Source organism: Cuculus canorus, chromosome 1 (genome assembly GCF_017976375.1).
Source record: "Cuculus canorus isolate bCucCan1 chromosome 1, bCucCan1.pri, whole genome shotgun sequence".
Taxonomy (NCBI): domain Eukaryota; kingdom Metazoa; phylum Chordata; class Aves; order Cuculiformes; family Cuculidae; genus Cuculus; species Cuculus canorus.
Genome location: NC_071401.1, coordinates 6,723,947 through 6,750,140, shown reverse-complemented (window position 1 = coordinate 6,750,140; position 26,194 = coordinate 6,723,947). Strand labels below are relative to the sequence as shown.

The 26,194-nt window shown below is 41.8% G+C and overlaps 1 protein-coding gene across 2 annotated transcripts in view; it reads left to right on the top strand.

Moving 5' to 3' along the window:
• Positions 1 to 26,194, top strand: part of ARHGAP20 (Rho GTPase activating protein 20) — a 67,347-nt gene that overhangs the window by 19,646 nt on the left and 21,507 nt on the right. Inside the window, exons 3-7 of one of the 2 annotated variants that reach the window (XM_054056525.1) lie at positions 11,391 to 11,561; positions 18,128 to 18,280; positions 20,141 to 20,182; positions 21,147 to 21,231; positions 24,352 to 24,429. In XM_054056525.1, the coding sequence (XP_053912500.1) occupies positions 11,391 to 11,561; positions 18,128 to 18,280; positions 20,141 to 20,182; positions 21,147 to 21,231; positions 24,352 to 24,429 (529 nt within the window). The remainder of the gene's footprint in view (positions 1 to 11,390; positions 11,562 to 18,127; positions 18,281 to 20,140; positions 20,183 to 21,146; positions 21,232 to 24,351; positions 24,430 to 26,194) is intronic. The other variant, XM_054056526.1, reaches the window with a different exon arrangement.

Here is a 26,194-nt window from a genome sequence, read left to right as displayed (position 1 = left end):
GAAGCTGGCCCACTGTGCAGAAGGACATGCTATGTTGCGGGGACCAAAAACCCTGTGTTCAGTGGAGCGAGCTTGGCTCCGCTGAGGAATGGTAAAATCACTTATCTTGGAGGGGAAAGGACTACATCTGTTCTCAGGATTGCTTTTGCATATAATCTTCTGTCACATCCATGTTCAGCCTGTCCTGTTCTCTAGCTGGAAGTGGCTGTAAATACCGAGGTGAGTGTGCTGGTTTGGATCCTTGTGTGCTTTCTAGGGAGCCTGTGCACTGGATGTAGACTGCATTCAGCAGGTATCTCTGTACATCTAGGTGCATCCTAGGTCTTCATGGCAGGATTAGTCAGAAAATGCAGAAAGGAGAGATAAAGACTTTCATCTGAATGGCGTTTCTATCCACTTTCCATCTCTCTCTTGCCTCTACATTTTGTCCTGTTAGTAAAACTGCATCCAATATTTTACATTTGTTAGAGCTCCTCTGGAAACACATTCAGTGCCCCTCTGACTGAGTGACTTCACGCTCACTGTTCCAAATTTTGCTATCCGAGAGCAGGACAGGCTTCCCAAGGCGTGGTGGGTGAACATGGCTTTCTACAAAGAGGTCACTAATCAGACACAGGGAAGCTCTGCTGCTGTATCAAAACCTCAAATAAGCATGGGGAAAACAGTCATGATGGGAAAAGCTCCTATGTTTCCCCTTTCTCCAGGCTGCTGATCGTTGCAGGTAACCGGCCTCTGCTGGCTCCTCCCTTATATAAAGTAATTACCATTAGGTGCACCCATGTGGGGAATCCTCTGACAGCTTTTTTTTCCCAGCTGAGATCACTGATGGAGTAGAAACCTCTGACTAACCTGCTGGAGTAGCTATGCAGAAAACTCATTGAATAGGAAGGCAGTTAGTTATAGGAGAGCAAACAGGTGCATGTGGTTGCAACTAATTTGTCTGCTGGCTGTCCATAAGGAATCTGGGTCATTACACTTGCAGTAGCTGGCAGCAGCAGGCATATCAAGTAATCTCTTCATCGTAATAGGATAATTCCTGTGCTGTAGTACAATTATCAAAATATGGTTTAAAGCCCTTGAGGCAAACCAAAGCCAGATTTGTTCCTGTTACAGCTGGGACAGGTGCAGTGAAGTGACAACCCCATCTTCAATATGGCATAAGTATTGGGCATTCCTCAGAGGGAAGTGGTTCTTAAAAACTTAAGCCACTGTGAGGGCTGGATGGATCCTCTCTTCACATCTGCAGTGGAGCTTTGTGGAATTCACTCCACATTGTCCCACAGCTGTGGGGATCCAGGCACAGCCGGACAGCAGCAGCTTCAGTGAGAGCTGCAGCAGCTTCAGTGAGAGCTGCAGCAGCTTCAGTGAGAGCTGCAGCAGCTTCAGTGAGAGCTGCAGCAGCTTCAGTGAGAGCTGCAGCAGCTTCAGTGAGAGCTGCAGCAGCTTCAGTGAGAGCTGCAGCAGCTTCAGTGAGAGCTGCAGCAGCTTCAGTGAGAGCTGCAGCAGCTTCAGTGAGAGCTGCAGCAGCTTCAGTGAGAGCTGCAGCAGCTTCAGTGAGAGCTGCAGCAGCTTCAGTGAGAGCTGCAGCTTGAGGGAGGATAAAGCTGGTGAAGGGGCTTATCTTTTAAAAGCAGTACTTGCAGCTATTTATAGGTCACTTTGTATGTGATTACTTTGTTTACAATCAGCAAGTTTTCTCCTCAAAAAGGGCGATCAGGGAACAGCAATTGATGGATTCCAGGTTTCCTTTACTTGGCCACATATTTGCACTCTTTGCCTTGCACTCTTTTGAATGCATTTGTTTTTCTTAAAACTTGTTGTGGCCTTACTGCAGACTCTGCCCAGGTGGCATGGGCTGAAGGACGGAAAAGCCTAGCTGAATTGTTTCTTGAAGAATGGGAAAATCAGAGAGAGGTTAAAGGCTGCTAAGCTATGAGACTGAGAGACCGTGAGCAGCCCGCCTGGTATTACTTGATAAGTGTGTGAGATGCCTGGCTGCCATTAAACTTGGGCAGTCACCATGAAAATGTTGTGTTTCCCATTAGAAGGACACGGTCACATGAATGCCTTATTCTTGCCCGTCTACAGCCTATGGAACACGTAGCTGCAGACCATGGGGTTGACAGTTACTCAGACATGCGCTCACTGACAGATGCATGTGATGGTCCAGAAGAGATTTTGAAAGATGCCTACACCAAGCTTTTCTCATGTCCACCTCAGCTTGATATGACCTGTTTCTGCAGAGGTCTGCAGCTATTTTTGGTAGCCCAGAATTCCTGGCTGTTACATGACCTGCACTGAACTCTTGTAATATAGTTTGCCAGAAGATATTTGAAACACCCTTGTGAAGGAAAGGTTAGTTTCATCCATGAGGTAACTCAAAATCAACAGAATTGAGAAAGGCTTTTATATGTCCCAGTTGTGATTAAGTGGGATTAAATGTCCCGGTTGTGATTGCTGCTTCCCCAAAAAATTAAGGTAGAACAGAAACCTTATCCCTTCAGGCTACTAAAATAGCACTGGATCCAACTAGAAGGACATGGTTGAAATTGAGATCCTGTAGTGTTCCCCTTGGAAGTATGCCTCCTTGGAATGGGCAGGAGCCAGGGTGGAAGTGGCAATGATAACCTGTGCCTCCGAACTTCTTGAAGCCCACAAGGAGCTCAAAAAATCCCACATAACCATGCAGTGCTGGGGTGCCAAGTCCTAGCCTTTTCTTTGTTATCTGTTCATCCAATGTTTTCTCTTTCTTATTCTCCACCCTCACAGTCACTTTTTTCCTGACTTTTTGTTTCATGAGAACAACTAAATCTTTGTTTGGGTAGACAATGGTATTTCCCTAGTGCAACTGGAATGGCAGAGTAACTCAAGGTGATGGAATGAAAATGTCACTCAGTAAAAGCAAGTGGGAACTGAAGTGGAGAACAGAAGATTGATTCGTCCAAAGGTCAAAAAAGATTTTATTGACTTCTGCATGTGAATATGTCATCCCCCAAACTTCACCCCTGCTCAGGGGGATGTGGACCAAACCACCTTGGACTTCTTGATTGCTAGCAGAGCTTTTTGCAGGATTGAAAGACACCTAGACTGTAGAGGCTTTTCAATATGTTTTAAATAACTTGCACTAAATTCTTTTCTGGTGGAAATAGGCAAAATATGAATGAAACCTGTGCTGCTAATTTAAACCAATAGAGAATTCAGAGTAAACACCTTGCAGCTGATTGTTAAAGTAAAACAAAAAGCCTTGGGAATAAACCAAACCACAAGCATGTTTCATGTCTTCAACCACCACACTGTAGCACATATTTGGTCTGTAGAGAATATTGTCCTTTTGGCTATGTAGAAATTCCTTAAATAGAGCTTGTTTTCAGTAAAGCTGCCAAGCTTCCGTCTGGAAAGGTGTGAGGATAATTTTTAAATGATGCATTTTACCCTACAGCAATGTGATATTTTCCTGCACGTCTCAATTGTTTACTGATCTTTGCAAGAGCACAGAAAAATAATACAGTTACATGCCTTGACACTTTAAACATGTAGTGTAAATCATGTTGATACATCATTATAATTTTTATTACTTTTAATAAGATTTTGACATCATGCAAAGATGGTTTCAGATACTTACAAAACAACTTGTAGAATCCTAGAATAATTTTAGTTGGAACATTTTCTCAATATATTTTGAAGTAAAATGTGTGGATTGAGTTTTAGAAGCAGAGAAGGGGCACCTAACTTTCTAAATATGAGCTGGACCTGATTTCTGCCCAGAAATATAAATTTATCTATTTATCTAAATGAGACTTGCTCCCAGCCTCTATTAATATTCATCTTCATTCCATTGTCCAGGCTTGTGCTTGCACTGCCTGTGCTGGAAGCAGGGGTTGAAGAGCATCTTGATCCAAAGGCTCTGTTGGGAGACACTCCTTTATCTTGGTTGAGGAGTTTGCTGCAGCTGACTGAGGTGCAGCTGCTTGCATGGGTAGAGCGAGGCTAGCCCTGTGCTACAGGCTGTGAGCTGAGACTGATGCGTACCTGTGGCAGAGGGCTTTCTCTGAGATCCACAGGCACAGTCCATGAGGGAAAACACAGGGCTGTGAGAGGTAACTGCCTTGGATTTGTTCAAATACATTATTCATTAAAAAGAAGTTGCAGCCAGTAAAGCACACTTATTAAGCAGAAGCAGGCATCTTACTACTTAGAAAGTAACTAATGCTGTTTGAAAAACCGAGCACATCTCCCTGGTTTCATTGTACAAAAGCCACTGTACGCGGTGGTGATGGCCTAGGGGACTTTAACTGAGTGCTGCAGAAAATAGACCTGCTATTTCTGGAATGCTGCACTGTTTGCACAAAGTGCTGCTTCAACTGTATAAGATTTACCATAGATAACAGCAAGCAAACATGCCCAGCATCCTCAGAAAGAAGCTCCCTTAGCATAGCAGGGATCAAGCTGACAGCAGCTTTTCAAAACTGGGTTGGCAGCCGATGTGATAAAGAAAGTTTTATGCTTGTCTATCCAAGTCCTTTCTATAAATAGTCAGTGTAAGATTACAACAGCATACTAACTTTGTGTTGGCCCATATCTTACCTACCACCTTCCTGGAAAACACTCCAACTCTCCAAACTAATACTTTTTGTGCTTCCTTTCACCCTCAAGGTATAACTATTATTTATTAGAATAAAGTTCCACATAAATTTAGGTGAAAAACATATTCCAAATCATGAGGTGTCGAAGTGGGAAGAAGCACCAAAGATCCTGAGCACGTGGATGACTCCCCACAGGCACCAGTCCTGGCTTGAAGGCAGGGACACTGGTGAGCGATTACAAGATTTAAACAGGCAGAGGGTTTTCTTTCTCTAATCTGCCTGTCTAAATAGTTCTCTAAGCCTGCAGATTGCTCTGTGTGTGTGTGTGAGCCTCATCTGTGTGGAGCCTCATTCATGGTGAGAGGAGCTGCAAGTGCTTGGCCAGAAGATCTTTGTGTGACCATACCAGACATTTATAGGGACGGGGAGGCTCGGCTGAGCAGCTCTTTAAAAACCATGCACTTTAATATGCTGGCAGTGTGACAGAGACTAAATTCATCAGGAGCATAAGCAGAACCATCTCTGTTATCTTGCATTCAGTCCGAAACATGGTTTCAGTGTACAAGAAAAGTTCTTCTTTCAGTTCATTTTTTCACTCTTCTCTTTTCTCATGCAGAACGTGATGATCCCTTATCATGATATTGTCAGGTTGGCCAGGATACAGTACAAGTCACATGCAAACTATCATTTATGATGAAATTAGATACGTGTTGAAGTTCTGAAATGTTAATATTGCACTCGAGTGCACTATAAAGAGTCCCGTAACGCAGATCAGCACTCACTGCCGTATTACAGATCTGGGTTTTTTTTTCCCACCTTATCTCAGGGGAGACAGGGACTGCGAACAAAATTGGAGCTCTTTTCTTTTGATTGGTTAAAAAATTGCTCTCAATACCTTATGAAGTTAATTATCTTGAAGACAAAATACCCTCTAGCCACGCGATATGGATAATATGACTTATGTGTTAAAGGTTTTGCAGCAGTAAACCATCTTTGCTTCCAAGCTTCAGTTAGCAGGGCCTGCCTTGTTAGCAAAAATATGAACTAAGCACCTAGTAAACTAGTATTAAGGTTCCTTCTCACAGGAGCTTAAGGGCCTGAGTAGGAGGCAGAGAAAAAAAGTGCAAATATTGTTACCTGATTTTCAATATAAGCTCTATTGAGACAATGAAGGAACTTGACTTCTAGATCAGTCTTGCTTTTGTGGGTTCCTCTGCTGGCCACAAATCATGTCCTCTCTAATTGAAATATCCATGTTGGCAAAAATCCCTAATGTGGGCTGGCTTGTAAACATTTCTTCCTGTGCGGATAGCTGCTCTTTTCAATAGCCTTGAAAAGGTGTGAATACCTCCTGCTTCTCTCAGTGGGTTGCCTTGGCTCCATGCTGTGACTCAGTGATGGTAAAGTAAATGCTTTACTGAGAGACACAAGTTGGAAAATCATTTGCTTTATTTTTCCTGAAAGATAACTTGCTGGTTCCTTAGAGCCAATCCAAAACTGGCCTTTGAGATACACAAAATAAGTTTGTCATCTCTGAGCACCGTGAGGAGTGTTGGCTCTCTAGCCTGTAGGCAAAACAAGGTTAGGTTTATGCTGCAAACTTGCAAACTCTACATGTGTAAGCACAAAACTGGAATAAGCTCCTGGTCCTTAGCTGGGCTTCAGCACTGGCACAAGTATGCAGTATTTTTGCTTATGGTACCTATGTTTGAATGAATATAGGCTAAGCTGTTCACTGTGAGAGGAATTTGGAAAGGTATTATGTATGTTTGTTTGACAGATCATGCACAACCTCTCACATGGCTGGGCTGAAACAGATATCTCCTTTCAAATAGCTGCCATTTTACTGCTTTGCTAATTAAAAGGTGCATTTCTCACCTACTTCTTGTGAAGTACTTCAGAGGTTAAAGAGCAAAGTGATATTTCAATAGATATGAGTTGAGCATCAGTGCTACATGATAAGAGGAAATTGATTTTTGGGCTACAGAGGTATCATCAGTGGGGAGAAGTTCTGGCAGATAACAATAACCAAAACAAAGGAGTGATATTTAGGATGGAACATGAGCAGTTTGTGAGAGGAGTGAGATGCCTGCAATAGCTTGTGCTACCTTAGGTACCTTGGAACATCTTGTTCCTCTGAGACACATTATAGCTTAATGTAAATCACAGATAGGCTAAAGTCATAATTGACTGAATCAGCTGGAGCAGCTCCCGTACAAGGACAGGCTGAGAGAGTTGAACTTGTTCAGCCTGGAAAAGAGGAGGCTCGAGGAGATCTTATTGCGACCTTCCAGTACCTGAAGAAGGCTATGAGAAAGCTGGGGAGGGACTGGCTTGTAGTGACAGGACCAGGCAAAGGCTTGTAGTGACAGGACCAGGAGCAATGGCTGTAAACTGGAGAGGGGCAGATTTAGACTAGACATAAGGAAGAATTTCTTCACCATGAGAGTGGTGAGGCACAGGTTGCCCAGGGAAGCTGTGGCTGCCCCATCCCTGGAGGCGTTCAAGGCCAGGTTGGATGGGGCCTTGGGCAGCCTGATCTAGTGGGATGTCCCTGCCCATGGCAGGGGAGTTGGAACTGAAGGTACCTTCCAACCCAAACTATTCTGTGATTCTATAATACTATGAAATCAAGAGAGGGCTTCCCATTGACATGAATCACATTTGGATCATGGATTTAGGAACCACTTGACGTGGGCCGTTAAACTCTCCTTTAGAAAGTATAATTTCATTCCTTGCTTTCACTATTAATAGATAATAAAGCTGAAATCTTCATTACACTAAGAAAAAACTTTTTGTATGTCGTGCCATTCAGGTATGAGTTTTACTGAAAAACCCAAGGAAGCTGGGAAGGGGAAAGATGAGGTATTATTTGTGCTTTTGTGGCTTATGGTAAATGCAGGGTTGATGAAGTGATCACTGATGTGTTTGCTTTCACACCAAATGCCGTGGGTGTGTATTTTTCAGTGCTTGGCTGACTACTTCAGATTTCAACTTCATATATTACACCTACAAAATCAAAGAGTTCTTTTAAGTCATGGTGTCTTTTAAATAGGTACAAAATGCTTGTTTTGATTAATTTGAAAAATATTTAGTCTAAAATCAAGGCTCTGGAGATGGCAGGAGAAAAAAAAATTCAATGATCTTTCTGCTAATTTCAGCCAGTGTAGTGTTTTTAGTCTTTTCCTAAATAACTCAGGAATGTTTCTATAGATATCATCAAATTGCAGAATTTACTCTTTGGTTGAAACCACATATGGAAGTTTCAGACCCCAAAATAGTACATTCAGGAAGAAATGTCTGCTTCAGACTATAGTTATGATGGCAATGCCATGTAAACATTGGTATCAAACTTGCTTCTACAGAACTGGAATATGGCTGATTGCTGACCCTGCAGGATATCCCCATCTTTCAGGAATCAGTTTGCATTTCTTTCTTAACCAACCAAGAGAATGGCTTTCTTTCTGCCAAACTGGAAAGATGTTACTTTTCGGGCATTTTACATGTATTAATCATAGAATGACTTCTAGGGGAACACAGAGAAAATAGAGAAGATCCTACATCACTAACTTTTACTTTTTAAATTATATCAGAAATCACATTGACATAAATACAGAGTTTTGCATAATTCTATTAAAAGGAATTTTCAGAGAATCAGTATTTGAGTGCTTAGCACTTTTTCAAAATTAGACCCTTTTAATGGCCAGAAAAATCAATGAACCACTAAAAACTGAACTCCAAAAATACCTCTCTTACATAAATCCGTATGCCTGAGGGTATAGCTGATCTGCATTTTCTTCAGTGTAACAAAATTTGAGTTTCATTCATGTCTTCTAACAATGGAACATTAATTGAAAGGATCAAAAGCATGCTTTCCAAAAGACATTTTTGTTTCTGATGGTGAATTTCCTCTATGTTCCTTTGTCCTGGGGCTTTAGAAGGTTCCAACTGAATTAATGGCTTTGATTTTTTCCACTTTGTTTCAAAGGAAGAAAATATTTTCTACGTTTTTTCATAAGGTAAACTCAAAGTATATGAGGGTGTTTATTAGAGTTCAGATTACAGACATGCTTGAAAGGCACTGAGTCAAGAGTCAGATGTCTTGAAAAAGCTGATTTGTGTTGTCGCGTTTTCTTGTTCTAAAACAATGTTTGATTTGCTTGACCCTGATGGAGATAATAAACCTACTAAACCTTCATTTGCTTACCTATGTGACAAAGATTTTGCTTAGTTTAATATGGGAGGTTCCTGGGCTTACATTTCAGGATGCAGAAAAAGTACAAACATAAGTAATCAAACAGAGTTGCCTATATGGAGACATGCGAACCTGAACCTACAGGAAAATCAGTAGAGACAGGCACTTCAGTAGGATTTTATGAATGTTTCTGCTGGTTTGGTTACAGCAGTATAATACGAAAGGGCTTTTTTTAACTACTGTTGTTACTGGGTTCAAATATAAATGAGTATTTCCCTGACTTAACCTTGGAGGTAAAGGCCATGCGTGCCTTATTACCACCTCATTACCATGTATAGTGGACTGGTCATCATTCCTGATTTCTGCTTAAGTCTCTGTGCCAAGTGCTGCTGGGGAATTTATGAAATTGAACCCCAGTAAGCTATCCGGCACTAATGAACTGCTGAATTGGTGAATTCCCAGTCCCACAGAAGTGGCAAGGTAGGAGAGATGCTTGCTGTTCCCCTGACTCCTGTTGCTGGCTACATAGCATGTGTCACTGTTGAACTGGACCAAAACTATCCTCTCTGCTTTAACCTTCACACTCCTGGACATCCTTTCTGCTTAGGAATGATCAAATAAATTTAGATTCACATTATTTGCAAATATTTCATTATTTGATGAAGTGCTTAGGGACATGGTTTAAGAGAGTGTTAGGAATGGTTGGACTTGATGATCCAGTGGGTCCTTTCCAACCTGGTGATTCTATGATTATTCATTCTGAAAATCATTCCTTTTCTTTCTTTTTTTCTCTGAAGAGGTAGGTAGTGAAAGACAAGATTAAGACACAGTTTAAGACAAATAAAGTTGGCGAATTATTTCAACAAGTCAAGCTCCCAGCCAGGAAGGGGAAACCAAGGCCAAACAGGGCTCTCCCCAGCAGGTAGAGATCTTCACCAGCGCCTTACAGATCAGTGAAAGTGTGTCCTGCTAATGTAGGCCAATCTCGGAGCTTATCCTTTCTCTCCCAGCTGTCAGGCTTTCCTAAATCATTTCCCGAGTAATCCAGCACAGGCATCAAGGAGAGGAGGGTTGGGAATCAGCCAGGCTCTAAAAGAGGTCCAAGAAGGTTGATGACCTTCTTTGAAGGTTTTCTTTGCTCACTCTTGTTTTCTTTCATGTCTTTCTCATTTCTTTTGTGACTTTCACTGTATAAGGTCCATTTCTTCTCCCAGAAAAGTCATTAGGTGTTTGTCATCCATTCTAGCGGGACCACAAATAGACTATGATTGCAAATCTGCTCACTATAACATTTCCTTTCTAAGCAGATCCTGCCAAGTTTTAGCTTAGTTGTTCTTTTTCTTTTAACAAGAAAAAATAAGTAAATGCATTTGAACAAAATTGAACTGATTCATTCAACCAAAGGGAAATTATTCATTTAGAAGTACCTCTAGGGAAAGCAGATAATTGAAAAGTTGCATTTAAAAATCATGAATAAAGATGCTGGTGAGTCTTGGGTTTTAATCCTGAAATTAATTATTTAAGGTACGCCAGAGCGTAGGAGACCCAAGTTCAGTTCTCTCACCTGCCTGGGAGAATTTGAAGCCATGTCTCTGGCTTTCCAAGGGAGAGGCTAACCTGCAACCAGCTTCTAGGGAGCCCTAGAGAAGGAGTGTCCCCTCATCAGACCCTCGCATTCATTCAGTTTGGCTCTGTATAAATAGATATTTGTTAGGGCAAGGCTCAGAAACTAGGAATATCCTGTCTTGGTGAGTGACCTGACCATTGTGCTAGAGCAGCTCCCATTTCTGCTTCAATAACTATTCAACTACTTTTTGTCATGCGGAGCAGTTAGAACAGGAGGGGATGAGGCAATTGTGTCTCCACCATAAGTAGCCTTGGACTGTGACCTACTCAATACCTCCTTAGAAAAGATCAGTGTATTCCAGGAGGGAGCCCTGATCTGCCCCCCTATACACCTGGGTTGGGATTATTCAGCAGCCCCTACACACCACACCCACAGTCCTTCGTAGCTGTGCTCTTGACACACAACCAAACCCTGCAACAGGAGCTTACTTCAATGCTTGCGGGTCGTGTGCTGGGAGAGAGAAAGGCTGAGCAGCCTCTTCTCATGTTGCATCTAGTACATGATCTGTCTCTAGCAAGATTCAATTGCATCTTTTATTTGTCCTTAGTTCTGAATAACTTTTATAATTTGCTCTTAATCCCAAATATGAGTCCCTTTCTGACCAAGGTGGGTGTGCTGTTATTCCTTCATCATGCATACTTCTCCTCTCTCTATTAAGAGCCTATAGGAAGTACAGTATTTTCTCTAAGACTTCAAAGGGAGAGAAATACAAATAGAAAAAATGAAGACTGCTATATTTAAATTATTGTCTTTTGCTAAATGCTTGAGTTAAAAAAGATTCAGCAAAGACAGTCCCTAACAGATTTTGTGTCAGAACCAAACTGCGGAATTATATTCATTGTCCTTCTCACCTTTCTCTGAAATATGGTGAAATAAATTGCCTTTTGGCAGTGGGTGCAGGAAGTTGCTGACTTGCTCTCACTGACAGGCAATTGACTGATTTGCTTTCCTTTATGCCCTTTATTTTCTTTATTTCCTTTTGCAGGGAAGGCTGCTTCTCCCCCATCAGCCCAGAGGCTTGTCCCCTTGTGCAGTCTTTCATGTGCCACAACCGAACATTCCTCCTGGATGGCCACGTGCAGCTGAAGACAGGTCTGCAGACCCAGGAGCGACACCTGTTCCTCTTCACAGACCTTCTGGTTGTTGCCAAGTCCAAGTGAGTATGGCAGCTCAGGCACTGCTCTTAGAGAACCACCCTTTTTCTCAGCAGATTGTAACATGGATTTCCATGCTTTTTCAGTAGCAAATCTTCCCTAAATTATAAGGAAGCTTTTTATTTGGTCAATGGAGGTTAGGTGCCTGACCTCTTCAGGGACCTTTGAGAACCCCATAGCCATGGAAGAATTCCAGAAGTATTAGCTGTTCTTGAATATATTGCTTGCTTTGTATTATCAGCAAAGGGGTACAAGTTATTTCTGAAGAGAACAACATTATAATCTTCCCTGCTTTGGGGAGTCGAGTGCTTGACTCAACAGTGCTTGACTGTGTCCGTTGCGCGTCGTCTTCAGTCCTGTGGGACATGCTGAACACCAGTGGCTGTGTCACAGAGGGACTACAAGTCTTAACGCTGAACTGGAAGCTGGTTTGATGCACACCAGTGGTGAGCAGCTGCATAAAAATAAAGATTGCAGGTGGCATCACAGTGTCCATCTCTGTAGGTTGTGCTGTGCCAGGAGGAGTGTGGAGAAGGGGATGGAGAAATGAAGTGATGCTGAGCAGTCTGGATAGTGTTTTGTGTGTAATCAGGCTTGCTGCTGAGCTCTGATTATTCACTCTACCATTCACAATTAAATCAGATTTACAAGCTGTGTCTAGCATGCCAGCTTTGTGCAGCGTTTGTGGTTTAAGGCAATTTTAGAGGGTGCTTTCACTTGTTGTTATGAGTTATAGGGAAATAAGAAATCCTGATGTGACTTCAGTCTCTGTTAGGCACTGTGTTTGTGGTTTCACAGGGTGGGTAATCTCAATGTGAAGCCTGGGCTTTTGCAATGTATCTTTTCGCTTAAGCAGTTGTTTCAAAGGCTGCTGGGAAAAGCCAGAATAAATCTTTGTTTTCTGTAGAAATCTGAGCTGCATCCATTTGAATCACACACAGTAAATGTACACCCCCCCAGATAAGCTTCTTCACTTGATGTAGTGTGACAACACGGAGAACATTTTACCCGAAATATGTTCCAGTACAGGTGGATGGTTAACATAAGAATATTTTGGGGAAATTTTGCTCTTCTCCCAGCAGTAGCAGTAATGGCATTGTTACTGTATTTATGTACCTTTGTGTCATCTAATTTAAACCTTCATATGTTAAATATTTGCAGTTTACCTAGGCTTCTAGGCTTCTTTGAGGGAACACCAGCACCTTCCTGCAGCAAACTCAACTGACCCTTAAAAGTGTGCTGACAGAGGGGACCATTCCAAAATCTGGTTCCCAGGAAGCAATAACAGCTCATACAGAATTTGATTTAATGTAGTGAAGAGCCTGTAATGTTTGAAGAAGGTAGAAGAGAACAAATTGTGCTTCTGCATGTGAAGAAGAGGGAAGGGGGGGCAAGTCTTTCCTAGAAATGGTAAAAATAGAGTTTTGAGTGATGTTACTTCATGTATTTTAAAGAACTATTTGGGATGTTCTCTTTACAGCTACTCTGTCAGCAATTAAAGCATCAGAGTTGTCACTAACACATACTACTTAAAAATCAGCGATTTTAAAGATCTCACACTAAAATACCACTACTGATTCCTAGAGGGGAAACATGAGTGGTGTGTATGTATTGCTATGCAGCCATGACTATTGATTGCTATTGACATCTTAATAGCTGATGCAGAGGCAAGGCAACAGGTCACCAGGATGGAGTCAATGTTACAGTTGAGTCAGGATTTAACTTCAAAATTATTCCTTATGAAGGTGCTAGAAATTTGTAATACATTTTTGTGTGAAGTAATTTTTCAGCTGGGGGCATATGGACACCTAAGTTACTGTAGGCGCAGCTCAGCCCTGTACCGGTGTCAGCTCAGGCACAGGTAGCTCAGGCGCGGGCAGCCAGTCACGGGGCAAAGGGAGCTCAGGTATATTTAGACTTTATATGATCAGCCAAGGGGTGCAATTTTTTTCTGAAGAAAGCAACAAGTATTTAGTGTCCTCTGTGCTCTCTGAGGCAATCCCTGCACAGCACTGAGCTGCAATGAATTGGCATTGCTCCCAATTGGAAATATGGGGGGGGGGGTGTGTAAGTCGTCTCCACAATGATTCTGTGTATGCCTTTGGGCAAGGTGCCTGAGGGTTCATTTTCTGCTACTTTCTAATCATTTTTGAAATGTAGACTGTTATCATTTCAGATCATAGAATGGTTTGGATTGGAAGAGACCTTAAAGATCATGCAGTTCCAAACCCTCTGCCATGAGCAAGGACACCTCCCACCAGACCAGGCTGCTCAAGGCCCCATCCGACCTGGCCTTGAACAGTTCCAGGGAGGGTGCAGGCACAGGTTCACTGGACAGCCTGTTCCAGTGTCTCACCACCCTTATCATGAAAAATTTCTTCCTAATGTCGAGTCTAAATCTTCCCCCTCGTATTATCACTACATGCCCTTGTAAAAATCCCTCCCCAGTTTTCTTGTAGACCCCCTTCAGGGATGTTTCATCAGGCTTTACCCCCTGGTCCACATCTTGTCATCTGTTGACCCAGAAGGGGTGAGGAGAGCAGTTGCCAGTGAAGGCTGAGGCAAAAAAGTTGTTGAGTACCTCAGCCTTCTCCTTGTCTGTTGATACGAGGTCACCATTCTTGTTCATTGGCTGGGTATGCTTTCTTTAACCTTCCTTTTCTGGTTGACATACCTATAGAAGCCCTTCTTGTAATTCTTTACTTCCCTTCAGCTTCAGCTGCACCTTGGTGTTCCTGACCCCATCCCTAGTCAACCGGGCAGCATCCCTGTACTCCTCCCAGGTTCCCTGTTCCTTTTTGCACTGCCTGTGCAGTTCCTTCTCGCTCTTTGGTTTCACCAGCAGGTCTCAACTCAGCCATGTTGTTTGCTTCCCTTCCCTGCCTCATTTCCTAATTCTGGAGCTCTTGCGCTCTATGGAAAGCATTGTTAAATATTTACCAGCTCTGTTCTGCTCCCTCATCCCTGAGGGGGTCCAGTCACTAACTCCTTGAGGAGATGGAATTTTGCTTTCCTAAAATTTAGGGTCCTGACTATACTCCTCGCCTGTCCCATATCCTTCAGGACCTTGAACTCCACCAATATGTGATCGCTGCAGCCCAAGCTGCCTCCAATCTTCATGTCACTGATGAACCCACATGCACTGGTGACCGTCAGGTCCAGTATTGCTTCCCCTTAGGTAGGAGTGTCTATTACCTGGGTTAAGAAGTTATCTTTGATGCACTCTAGGAATTTTCCAGCTTATGTCAGGATAGTTGACATCCATAAGTAGGATGGGAGCTTGTGAGTGTGAAGCCTTCTATAGCTGAAGGAGGAAGACTTCATCAGTAGGCTCCCCTTGGTCAAGTGGCCTATAGTAGATACCAATCACAAGGTTCCCTTTGTTGCTTTAGTCTCTTAATCTCCCCCATGCATCAGTCCAGTTTATAAAAAAATAAGAACAACACTCACATGTCATGATTCTTTCTCTGCTGTCATGTCCTTTACTGCCTTCCTGTGAGGATTACAACATAAATTGATTGAAAGATTTTTTTTCTCACTAAACCAATGTGTGTAAAATGTTGTACTGTTTTCTTATCTTGATTAGATTTCTTACAGAGAGCGTGTGTTTTAGTTTAGCAGTGTCAACATTTTAAGGATCAGTCAGTTCAACAATCAAGGTTTCTTATGTAAGTTTTTTGTCTGGGAGGCACAGAGGAATCATAGAGTGATAAAATGATAAAATCATAGAATGGATTGGGTTGGGTTGAGTTGCAGGGGACCTTAAAGGTCATGCAGTTCCAACTTCCCTGCTATGGACAAGGATGCCTTCCAATGGATCAGGTTGGTCAAAGCCCCATCCAACCTGGTCTTGAACAGCTCCAGAAATGGGGCATCCACAACTACTCTGGGCAAGCTGTGCCAGTCCCTCACCACTCTCACAGTAAAAAATTTCTTCCCAGTGTCTAATCTAAATCTACCCTCTCAATGGCCTCCTCTGTCTTCTTTGTAATACGTACATGCATATATACAGATGAATTTTAAGGTTAATTTCATGGTGGGCCCGACATAGAAATTAGTGGTTGAGTACCTACATGGAATTATGGGAGCAATATCTCACAGTAGATCCATTAATGCTTTTGTCAGAGGGTCCTGTTAAGGAGATTAGCAAATCTAGTGAGAAGTTAATCTTCCATCTGTTAACGGCTGCAAGGTATCCTATTGCCACTTACAGAAAGCAAAAGGAGCTGAATTTACTCTGAGAGGTGGCAGAATTTGAGGTGCATCAATACCTACACCATTGATGTTCATTATTTTTCTGTTTATTTCAGTGGACTTTGAATCTGTCTGATATTTACAGTATGACACTAGCAAGGGGACTGACTTCTTGAAAAATGAATAAAATCTTTGTTAGATTGTTACTGATTCGATTTTTCACATGTTTAGGTATGCTGTTTCCTTTGGTCAGTGGTGATATATTTATTCCTAGAGGTAATGCTTTGACACTTAAATAGAAGAACCGCATTTCATGAACACTGAGAACCCATGGACTGCATAAAGGGACATGGCAGATAGATATAAAATTATACTTCAGGCTCTTTAGATGTTAATGAAGGCTACTGTTTCAGCGCCTTTGGAAACCAGGCCACTTGAATACTGATAATAGCTGAGAGCTGTAAGTAGGCATGGCAAGCAGGGTAAGAATATACATCAAGTATGATTGGGAAACGTCTTTGTGCTTCTGCCAATACCCTGCCGACACCTGCTACTGGCACTGTAGGGGTCTGGCTTTATGAACTGTAAGTGTTAAAAAAAATACAGCAGCACGTAGAGAGTTCACTGTACTGAGTAATGGGAAAAAGAAATTGAGGAGAAAGGGGGGATCAACAGATTTATTCGCTGGAGTCAGACTAGGTATCCATTCATTAACATCTATGTTAGAATTCACAGCTATATTTTTTTTTTTGTTGTAAGCCTGCATTTTCACAGGTCATTCTGTGGTCAGTCAGTTACAGTTATTTCTGTATTCTTGACAGATTTTACTGGTTCCATCACAAACTGATTGTTGATGAGCATGTTGAAATATTCTCCTGTACTTTAAATTTCTCTTTGATGGGGTAACGAAACATGATAAGGAGAGGCGAAATGTACAGCTGACTGGGAAACACCATGATATAGTTAAAAAAGACGTCAACTTGAGATGGTATTTTATGGCAATCTAATTGAAATGCACCTTTTCGCCAGGTGTGATATGCACGGATGGTCCTTTCTTGCTCACCCCTGTAGATGCTGCTGGGTTGCAGGGTTGCTCTGCCCTGTGATACCCATTAGCACAGTGTCAGCTGGAAACCTCAGAGCAGTCAGAGTACTGCAAGTTCATCCATGCCCTCTTTAAAGCCACAAGGTTCAAGTACTTTCGTGCTTCAGACTGTATTAGTTCGGTGTGTCCTAAGTCAAATACCTTGTTAATGAGACTAGTCTCAGAGAAGGTAGTCCATGTGTATTGGAGTGCTAAGAAACTGCTTACCTGGCATATTTATTTATAGAGCACTAATCACCATGGTTCCTGGCACCATCCCCATCCCTATTTGCAACACAGTGATGAGCTGACGTGCTCTTGCTTGCAGTCCTTGAATTAGAAGGGCAAAACATTTTAAGGGAGGGGACGCTTTTCACCCAGCATTTCCTTGCTGGCCCAGAAGAAGCATAGCTCAGTAATTCAGTCTGCAAGGCTTCTAGCACAAACCTGCCTTGAAGTGAGTGGCTGTTGCATTGCTACAGAGCTGCACTGACTTTGTGAGATTTGCCTTGTTTCTCTCATAGCACTGGTGTCCACTGATCCTACAAAGGGGGCAGACAACACTGAAAAATTAAGTTGAAAAGTTGAAAATAAACTGTGAAATTATGTAATTTTTACCTTTATCGTACTCTAATGTTTAGTTAGATAAAATACAGGAAGGGCCAAATTTTTAAAAATTGGGGAAATTAGGTGTTTTCCTTGTAGATGAGTAGATATTTTGAGAAGACTCAAAGTCTTGATTTATTCTGCAAGTGATCTGGGCCTAAAGCTACCAGGCAGCTAGTTTGTGGAGCCTGTATGTGACCTGTGCTGTAGTGAACACAAATGGCAGGTTTCTGCTTGTTCTTTCTTCAGGATCACTTCATTTGCTCTGGCCTAGTTGTCACCACTTAAACTCACCATAGTTGTTGGCCATGGGGCTAAGCAATCCAACCATAATGTCAACTCCTCAATGGCTTTAACGTCGCTGAAAGGAGAGGCTAACACAAGTGGCAATCTTTGCCTCATGGTGAGGTTTGCAAGGGAGCTCTAGACATGGGCAGTTTTCCTCCAGGAAGGGTGATGTCCAGGGATGCCACAAGCAAACTGTCCCACGTATGAGATATCAGTTGACCCACTTTAGATGAGAAATTGATATATTTTTATATGCAACACAAGTAAAATACTGCTTTCTTTAATTAAAGCAGAAGCACTTCTTCCATGAGCTCCAATGCAAGCTTCAAATGTGTCTGAAGGAAGAAGAAACTGAGTTGTTTTCATGTTTGTGACATACCTGTGAATTTCTGCCAGCAGGTCGCACTCTCATTTCAAACTAAAGTGCCAAGCACGTCTTTGCGAGATGTGGACAGCATTTTGCACAGAAGAAGTCTGTGAAGGCAGCACAGATCCAGAGAGGTCCTTTGTTTTGGGCTGGCCCACCACAAACTGTGTGGCAAATTTCAGGTAAGAATTGAGAGATGTTTTGTTTTCCAAGTTTCTTATGTGTTTTAGGCTGACAGGTTGTTCATTTCGGCACTAGTTAAGCAGGATCTTAACTGATTATTGAACTGGTTCCTTCTACTGCTGTGACCAGGTCACCCATCGTGCCTCATCTTCTGTCTCCCTGCAAATGTGGCAGTGATACTCACCACTTAAAAATTTGAGAAAATGCATGATTTGGCAAAGCATTGTCTGTACTGCAAACTTGCTCAGTGGAAATTATTTTTGGGTTTTTTGTATAACTTGACAAACAACTTGGATAATTAATAAGATGAACTACAAGTAGTATATGACCAAGCTAATGAAAAGAACAAAGAGACTCTCATAGGACACTTTTAAAAGAGAATAGCTTGTACTGGAGACATACAGTGAAATACTGACCTTGTCCTGATTCTCTTTTTAATTTAATTGTGCCAGAGAAAATGTCAAAATTCCTCTTAAAGGAGAACTTCTGCATTTTAATAGAGAGAAAGATTTTTGGTCTATCTTTGCAGCATTGTCTGTAGGACGCATAAGGGCTGTAAAGGTAATTTGAGTGATTAGGCTAATTTTAGTCTCAGCAGGAGGGCTCTGTCATCACTTTGGATAAGGGAGGGCGCCATCCCCCTGAAATCCCAGCTGCTTAGCCACAGTGATTTGGCTGGATATTGGAAAATGCATTTTCCTCTTTACCAACAAAGAGCAAAAGCTGACGCATGCAGCTTAATTTGTGTGTCACATTGTCCATATCCAAAGAGAATGCTGCGCACAAACTGCTCTCTGTTGAGCTGCTTATGCTGTTTATGGCTTTTTTTCACTTAATAGTCCTAAAACAAAGCTGAAATTTTCTATTGATTTTTGATTGAACACTTGCCGATAAACATGAGCTTTGTTCTGGGGATGGTACGTGATCCTTTACAGCTATCAGAATGTAGTTGGATAGGAAGGCAATAGCTTTGATCAAAAAGAGAGTCAGAGATTTTCTAGAAGTGGACTTATTTTATGTCTGGAGGTACAAATGCCATGCATGAGTCCAGAGATGCGTATCCAACATAATTGAAACAGGTGAAGCAGAATCACATTTTTAATGTTTATAAAGTGCATTCCCCTCACAACATCATTCAATAAGTTTGTAGTTCACTAAATACCTGCTCTGAAAATTTGAAGAACTTGATTTGCGGAAGCAACAGTGGGAATATCAGTTACTTCATCTGGGGCAGGATTTCAATCAAGAAAGTTGAAGCAAAATTAGTTTAGATTCCTTGCACTACCCTATTATTAGCTACATTTAGCTGGATAGTTTTGTATCCTTGAAAGTCTATAGATGTGATAAAGATAAATGAAGTAAGCCTTAAAATGTCCAAAATTAAACAATACTAAGTACAATGGGACCTTATTTCATTGTGGATATGTGTACTTTGTGACGTGGTGATAAACCAAGTAACAAAGAAGAGAATTAGAATATTGAATGTGGGAAGGTGTCTGTATACCTGAGGAAACACCTTTAAACTTTTGAATTAAGCTCTTATTTTGGAGTGCCCTCCTCTTCTATTTGGACATTAGTTTAAGAACTCAACACATTTCCTACTGAGTTCACTGGTAAAGCTTTAACTTCTCTGATAAAAAGTGGTAGATGTGGCTTTTGATCTCTGTGGCAGACTTTTCAGTTGATTTTTTTGAATGAAAAACAGATTTTTCATTCAAATCTGAAAAAAACTTTTAGTCTTTGTAGATATTTATGGAAATTGCAACCATGAAGCCGTCCATTCCACTGTGGTTTGTACAAGGGCTATTTTGGTATTCAAATGATGGCTCATTTGTCCCTGTTTTTCTATATTCTTGCAGATCTGCGGAACAAAGGGAAACATGGCTATCTTTTTTGCAAAGGTACTTTATTATACAGTCTTTCAAGGCACTGCAAAGAGTTTAATCATCTAGACCAGTGATTCCCAAGCTGTGATGCCTATGCCATCATGATAGATAATCTCTTTCAAATTGATAATAAGGAAAAAAAAAAACAGCTCATGACTTCTCGCTGAAGAAGATGGTATGTGCTGTTCATGCGACAATCAGTACACAAGGAGGAAAATGCTTCCCTGTGTCTGAACATGGCTCAGTACAAAACTGTAGCGATCCCTGTCACGTATGGTCCCTTACCTGCACAGTTGTAGGAGACTCTGTCACTTTAGTTGAGCTTAGGGCTCTTTCCATGGTGATGGCACCTAAGCAAGCCTGGCTTGGGAACCTCTGCTCTAACCTATCTGCTCATGGCTGGCAGTATTTTGGTCTTACAAAATGTTCCCTAAGCTGGAGGGTATGGTGGGAGGGTTCACTTAAATAGAGTTGCCTTATTTCAGTCAGTGTTTGGACAGAGAACTACTCGTGGTGTGTTTGTTTTGTGGTCACCTAGTTCTGCTGGTTGAGGTTTCTTATCTCCAGAGTTCCTGAGGCTGTTTAAATCATCCTTGCTGGGGATGATTTCTAATTTACTCTCCTCCTGCTCAGTCCTTTGAACTGGTCTGTATGATGGGATGTTACTGATTCTACTAGTAGCCTGTAGTACAGGCTGAGGCATCACAATGATGGGTAGTTTTAGCTTGATTTATAAATCCATTTTCTCGATTACTCTGATTTCGGCAATGAACTCTAAGACAACAGAGTAGGGGCGAAAGTCAGCATCCCTTCCAGATACTTCTGGATGCTTTCTTGTCCTCAGAGATCTTTCTACTGCAGTACCTCTGCAAACAGCCTGCTTCTTACCCAGTTACTGCTTGATAGCTATTTAAATCTCCATCTTGCTATTTATGTTTACAATATTAAAAATTTACTTGTTTTTTACTTGTTTTGTCAGTCGAATAAGAGAAGAGAAGGAGAAGGACTATCCTAAAAGCATTCCCCTGAAGATAATTGCAAAGGATGTGGGAACTTGTGCATATGTAAGTGCTCTTGAGCTAAATGGGGGTCTAAATCCACATCACATATCATTGCTAGTAAATCCTTTGGATATTGGGGGACTTCCTTTAGTTTGCAACAACCTTTAAGGACCCCTTTAAAAATCTTGGTGTATGCAGCCCTGAAATGTTTGTTTCCTGTTGCTTAATACATGAGTTCTGTTTTAAAGATAGTGTGCTTAGTAAGAAATACCGATTCTGGCACACAAACTAAAGACCATACAGTGTGAAGTCCGAAGCAACACCTCTAGCAGAACTTATACATAAGCATCTTCAGAAACGCCAGCACAACGTACCCTTTCTTGGTTGTAAAACTGATCTAAACCCACAGATGCCTTCATTCAGTTCTGCAAAGTTGCAATGTGTTTTATTGTTTATAATGGTCCCAAGTCAGTGAAGCTGAGTATATGGACACACTGAAACTGCCCTAAGCATGTTTTTAATTAACTAACTGTTGTTCGTAAATTTACAAAAATAAGGCAAATTGGTAAAGAAAAGTCATCCATAGGGTGATTTGCACCTTTATTACTAAGTCATTTTTAACTAATTTAAACTACATTCTTGTATGTAGCCAATTCCTTAGGGATACCCTAGCATTTGGTGATAATCCATACATTCTTCCTCTGCTTCTTATAAATTTGTCTTTTCTTTTTAACTGTGATTGTAAAATCTGTATTCCATGTGGAGAAACCTAAAGAGCACTTGCAGGGATGCAAGAAATTTTCACAGAAGGTAAACTTCAGTGCAGGCCTTTGCCGAACAGTGAATCTCCACTTAGAATTTTGTATTTGCCTAGACGTAAACATAGAGAAGTCTCCCTTTTTTTTTTTTTTAGAAAGTTGTTATTAAGGCAAAAGATAATAGTTAGAAATGCCAGGTTGCTAAGACAAATGTTAACAAACGATAATTGTGATAGCTCAAACGCAGGAGTGCAAATCAAGTTGTGCTCAGATGTAAATGTCTACAAATCACACATACTCTGAGGTGTTGCGTTCTGGTACCAGGGTTTGTTGGGGTTTTTTAAAATGTCTTTTCTCCTTAGCTATAATTTGCTTATGTGTCAAACATGGTTTCCTGATCCTGACAGTCCTAGAAATGACATACTGTAGTCTAGCTATTATCAGTAATAAAACAGAGGAGGAGCAGATGGAAACTTTGTGATGCAAATTGTTCTTATGGCACTATGGTCCCAGCACTACAGCAGCTGGAGATGCCCAAGAATTATTTCATTTTTGGAGGATTGGTAACGCACAAGATAGAAGGCATTTTATTATATTCTAGCCAAGGGCAAAACTTATGCAAATGTGCTGACCTACTCCTGAGAGCCAGATGTCATTGCTTGAGGCAAATGTTAAATATTTATGGTATGAGCATTCAGATATGTCCAAAAGCAAGATATACAGTATTCTTACTACTTTCCTTTGATTGCCATGGCAGCTTGTTATCGTCAGGGTCTTATAGAAATGTACAGCTCAGATCTTTTTTAAATGCAAAATGTCAGGCCGTTGTTTCATTTGAACATCCTATGGCCAGTATAAAATTGATATGCTGCACAAGGCAACGGGGCATAGCAAACTGTCTTGGGACTGGCAGTGAACATTTACATCCCAGCTCTGCGACCTTCCCTTCTTTGGGGTTTTGGATATGCCTGGGCAGTTATTGCAGTGAGCAGGCATTTGTTCTGCCAGGGCTTTAGGCTGGCCACGAACCAGCTGCAGTCCAAAAGCTGTGTAGTTTTGTTAGTGGAGCCAAACTAGCCTGCCGCTAACTAGGGTTTAGTAACCTGTGGTTGGTGCATGGGAGCTGCCATTTCATAAAATCATAGAATCATAGAATAGTTAGACCTTAAAGATCATCTAGTTCCAACCCCCCTGCCATGAGAAGGGAGAGTCCCACTAGATGAGGCTGCCCAAGGCCCCATCCAACCTTGAACACCTCAGGCATGGGGCATCTACAACTTCCATGGGCAACCTGTTCCAGTGCCTCACCACTCTTGTGATGAAGAAATTCGTCATTATGTCTAGTCTAAATCTGCCCCTCTCCTGTTTATACCCATGCCCCTCTCCAGTTTACACACATTTGGCTTGAAAGTGAAGCCAGCATGCGTGTGGTGGTGAGAAAACCACTCTGGACCTGGTCTGCGCACGTGGTTTTGCCTGTGCAAGGTGATGACAGTGGTGCTGTCACATCCTGGCGGGGCTGTGGGTGGAGTTGTTAATCCTGATGTATTTGAAATGTGCTTCTCTTTGTAGAAGCAAACCACATTACCGATGTAGAGAGCATTGCCCAGCTGTATGGGAGTGATACCGGTGCCACGCAGCTGGTGCTGAAATCTCACTCTGCAAAGATTGCCTTGTGAAAATGGCACTTCCTCCAACACAACGCTTGGCACTTCATGCTGGTTGCCCTAGGTATTTAGAAAACTGGTGTTTCTGCTAATCCATACTTTTCTATACTGCTGTCAGCAGATTCTGGAGGATGCTGGAGAGGCAGAATTTTAACTGGATGAAAGATTAACAAGTGGAAATGTTTCTGGTACTAAGCCAAATCTGGCTTTGAGAAATCTGTGTAGAATTTGACGAAAGATATAGAGATGAATAGCCCATGTATAGCATTTTCTTAGCAGAAAGATCTTCAAAGGACAGAAATGATTAAGAAGTGATAGGAGAACCTCTTATTTCATTGAAAAAACTCACTGAAATATTTCATTTTTTTCAAAGGAAACTTGCATGCTTTTAAATGAATCAGACCATTAAGTTTTCCTTATGTAATGTCTAAAATGCAATTTTAGTGGCTGTGTCTTTTTGCATATTTTAACCTGGAGGTCTTGTCCCCGGTAATCATGGCACTCTCCCTTCTGATGGAGCTGTTGGGGAAGCAGGGAGCAAATACAGAAAGTATGTGACAAAGCAGAGGAATCAAACCTTGGTTTCAGACAGCTGGATCTTTATCTACGTAGTATAACTTATTTATCAAGTAAAATTTTAACAGGATCCTCTCAATTTTTCCAACAATGAATTATGCAGAGCTGTTGCACTTCAGATACACTTTGCAAATCCAAATTTTTAATGCAGCTTTCCCCTTCTCCGTTTCTTCTCTTGACAGTCAAAAACTCTAAGTGTAACCAATGGTGATACCGCAAATGATGTAATTCTGATGGCCTTGCAGCAGCTGGGAGTTAACGTAAGTTATTGCATCAGTTTTAATGAGTCTTTTAATAATAAAATCTTCTCTCACAGTTTTTCCAAGTTTCATGAACAGTACTTAAAACCTTTATCATAGCAGCTCAGTGTTGTTGAAATGAAGCAAAATATAGAACTCCAGAGATCAAGTGCCTCTAGAAGTTTTGAATAAGTCTCTCATCCCTGTAAGGGATCTGTCATGTTTGAAGTTGCTTTTAAATCTATTTTGCTGATGTCTAAGAGGAGGTGTCTTGACAGTGATGTAGTCGTCAAGCCACTTTCCATGATATTTGAAAAGTCACAGCAGTCAGGTGAAGTCCCTGGTGACTGGAAAAAGGCAAACATTACACTCATTTTAAAAAAGGGTGGAAGGATGGACCCTGGGAACTACTAACCTGTCAGCCTCACCCCTGTGCCTGAAAAGATCATGGAACAGATCCTCCTAGAAGCTACGCTAAAGCACGTGGAGGACAGGGAGATGATTCGAGACAGCCAGCATGGCTTAACCAAGTGCGAGTCCTGCATGACCATCTAGTGGCCTTCTAGGATGATATGACTACGAGTGGACATGAAAAGAGCTACAGATGTCATCTCTCTGGGCTACTGTAAAGCCTTTTACACAGTCCTCCACAACATCCTTCTCTTTAAATTGGAGAGGTGTTGATTAGATGAGTGAACTGTTCAGTGGATCAGGAATTGATTGAATGTTCATATCCAGAGAGTAGTGTTCAACAGCTCAATGTCCAGATGGAGATTGATGACAACAGTGTCCCTGAGGGATCCCAGTTGGGACCAGTACTATTTAAAATCTTCATTAATTACACAAGCAGTGGGATTGAGTGCACCCTCAGCAGATTTTCAGATGACACCAAGCTGAGTGCTGTAGTTGACACACCTGAAAGATGAGGGGCCATCCAGAGGGACCTAGGCAAGATTGAGAAGTGGCTTCATGTGAGCAGCATGAGGTTCAACAAGGCCAAGTGCAAGGTCCTACACCTGGGTCAGTGGGGTGAATAAATTGAGAGCATACCTGCTGAGAAGGACCTGGGAGTGCGAGTGGATGGAAAGCTGGATGTGAGTCAGCAATAGGCATTCACAGAGCAGAAGGCCAACTGTGTCCTGGGCTGCAGCAACAGAAGCATTGCCAGCAGGTCAAGGGAGGTGATCCTTCCCCTTTGCTCTTGTGGGACCTCACCTGAAGTACTGTGTCCAGCTCTGGAGCCCTCAGCATAAGAAAGACCTGTTGAAGTAGGTCCAGAGGAGGACCACAAACATGGTCAGAGGGATGGAACATCTTTGCTGTGGAGAAAAGCTGAGAGAGTTGGGGTTGTTCAGCTTGGAGAAGAGAAGGCTCTGGGAAGACCTTATTGTGGCCTTCCAGTAATAAAGGGGACTTCTAAGAAAGATGAGGACAGATGTTTTAGTAGAGTCTGTTGTGATAGGACAAGGGGTAATGGTTTTAAACTAAAAGAGGGTAGAGTCAGATAAGGAAGACATTTTTTTTACAATGAGAGTGGTGAAACAATGGAACAGGTTGCGCAGAGAGGTGGTAGATGCCCCATCCCTGAAAACATTCAAGGACAGGTTGGATGGGGCTCTAAGCAACCTGATCAGGTTAAAGATGTCCCTGCCCATAGCAGTGGGGTTGGACTGGATGACCTTTAAAGGCCCCTTCCAACCCAAAACACTCTATGACTCTATGACACAAGAAATGAGAGTTTGATACAGCATACTTCAATGTGAACAGCAGACCTACTGACTTGCTT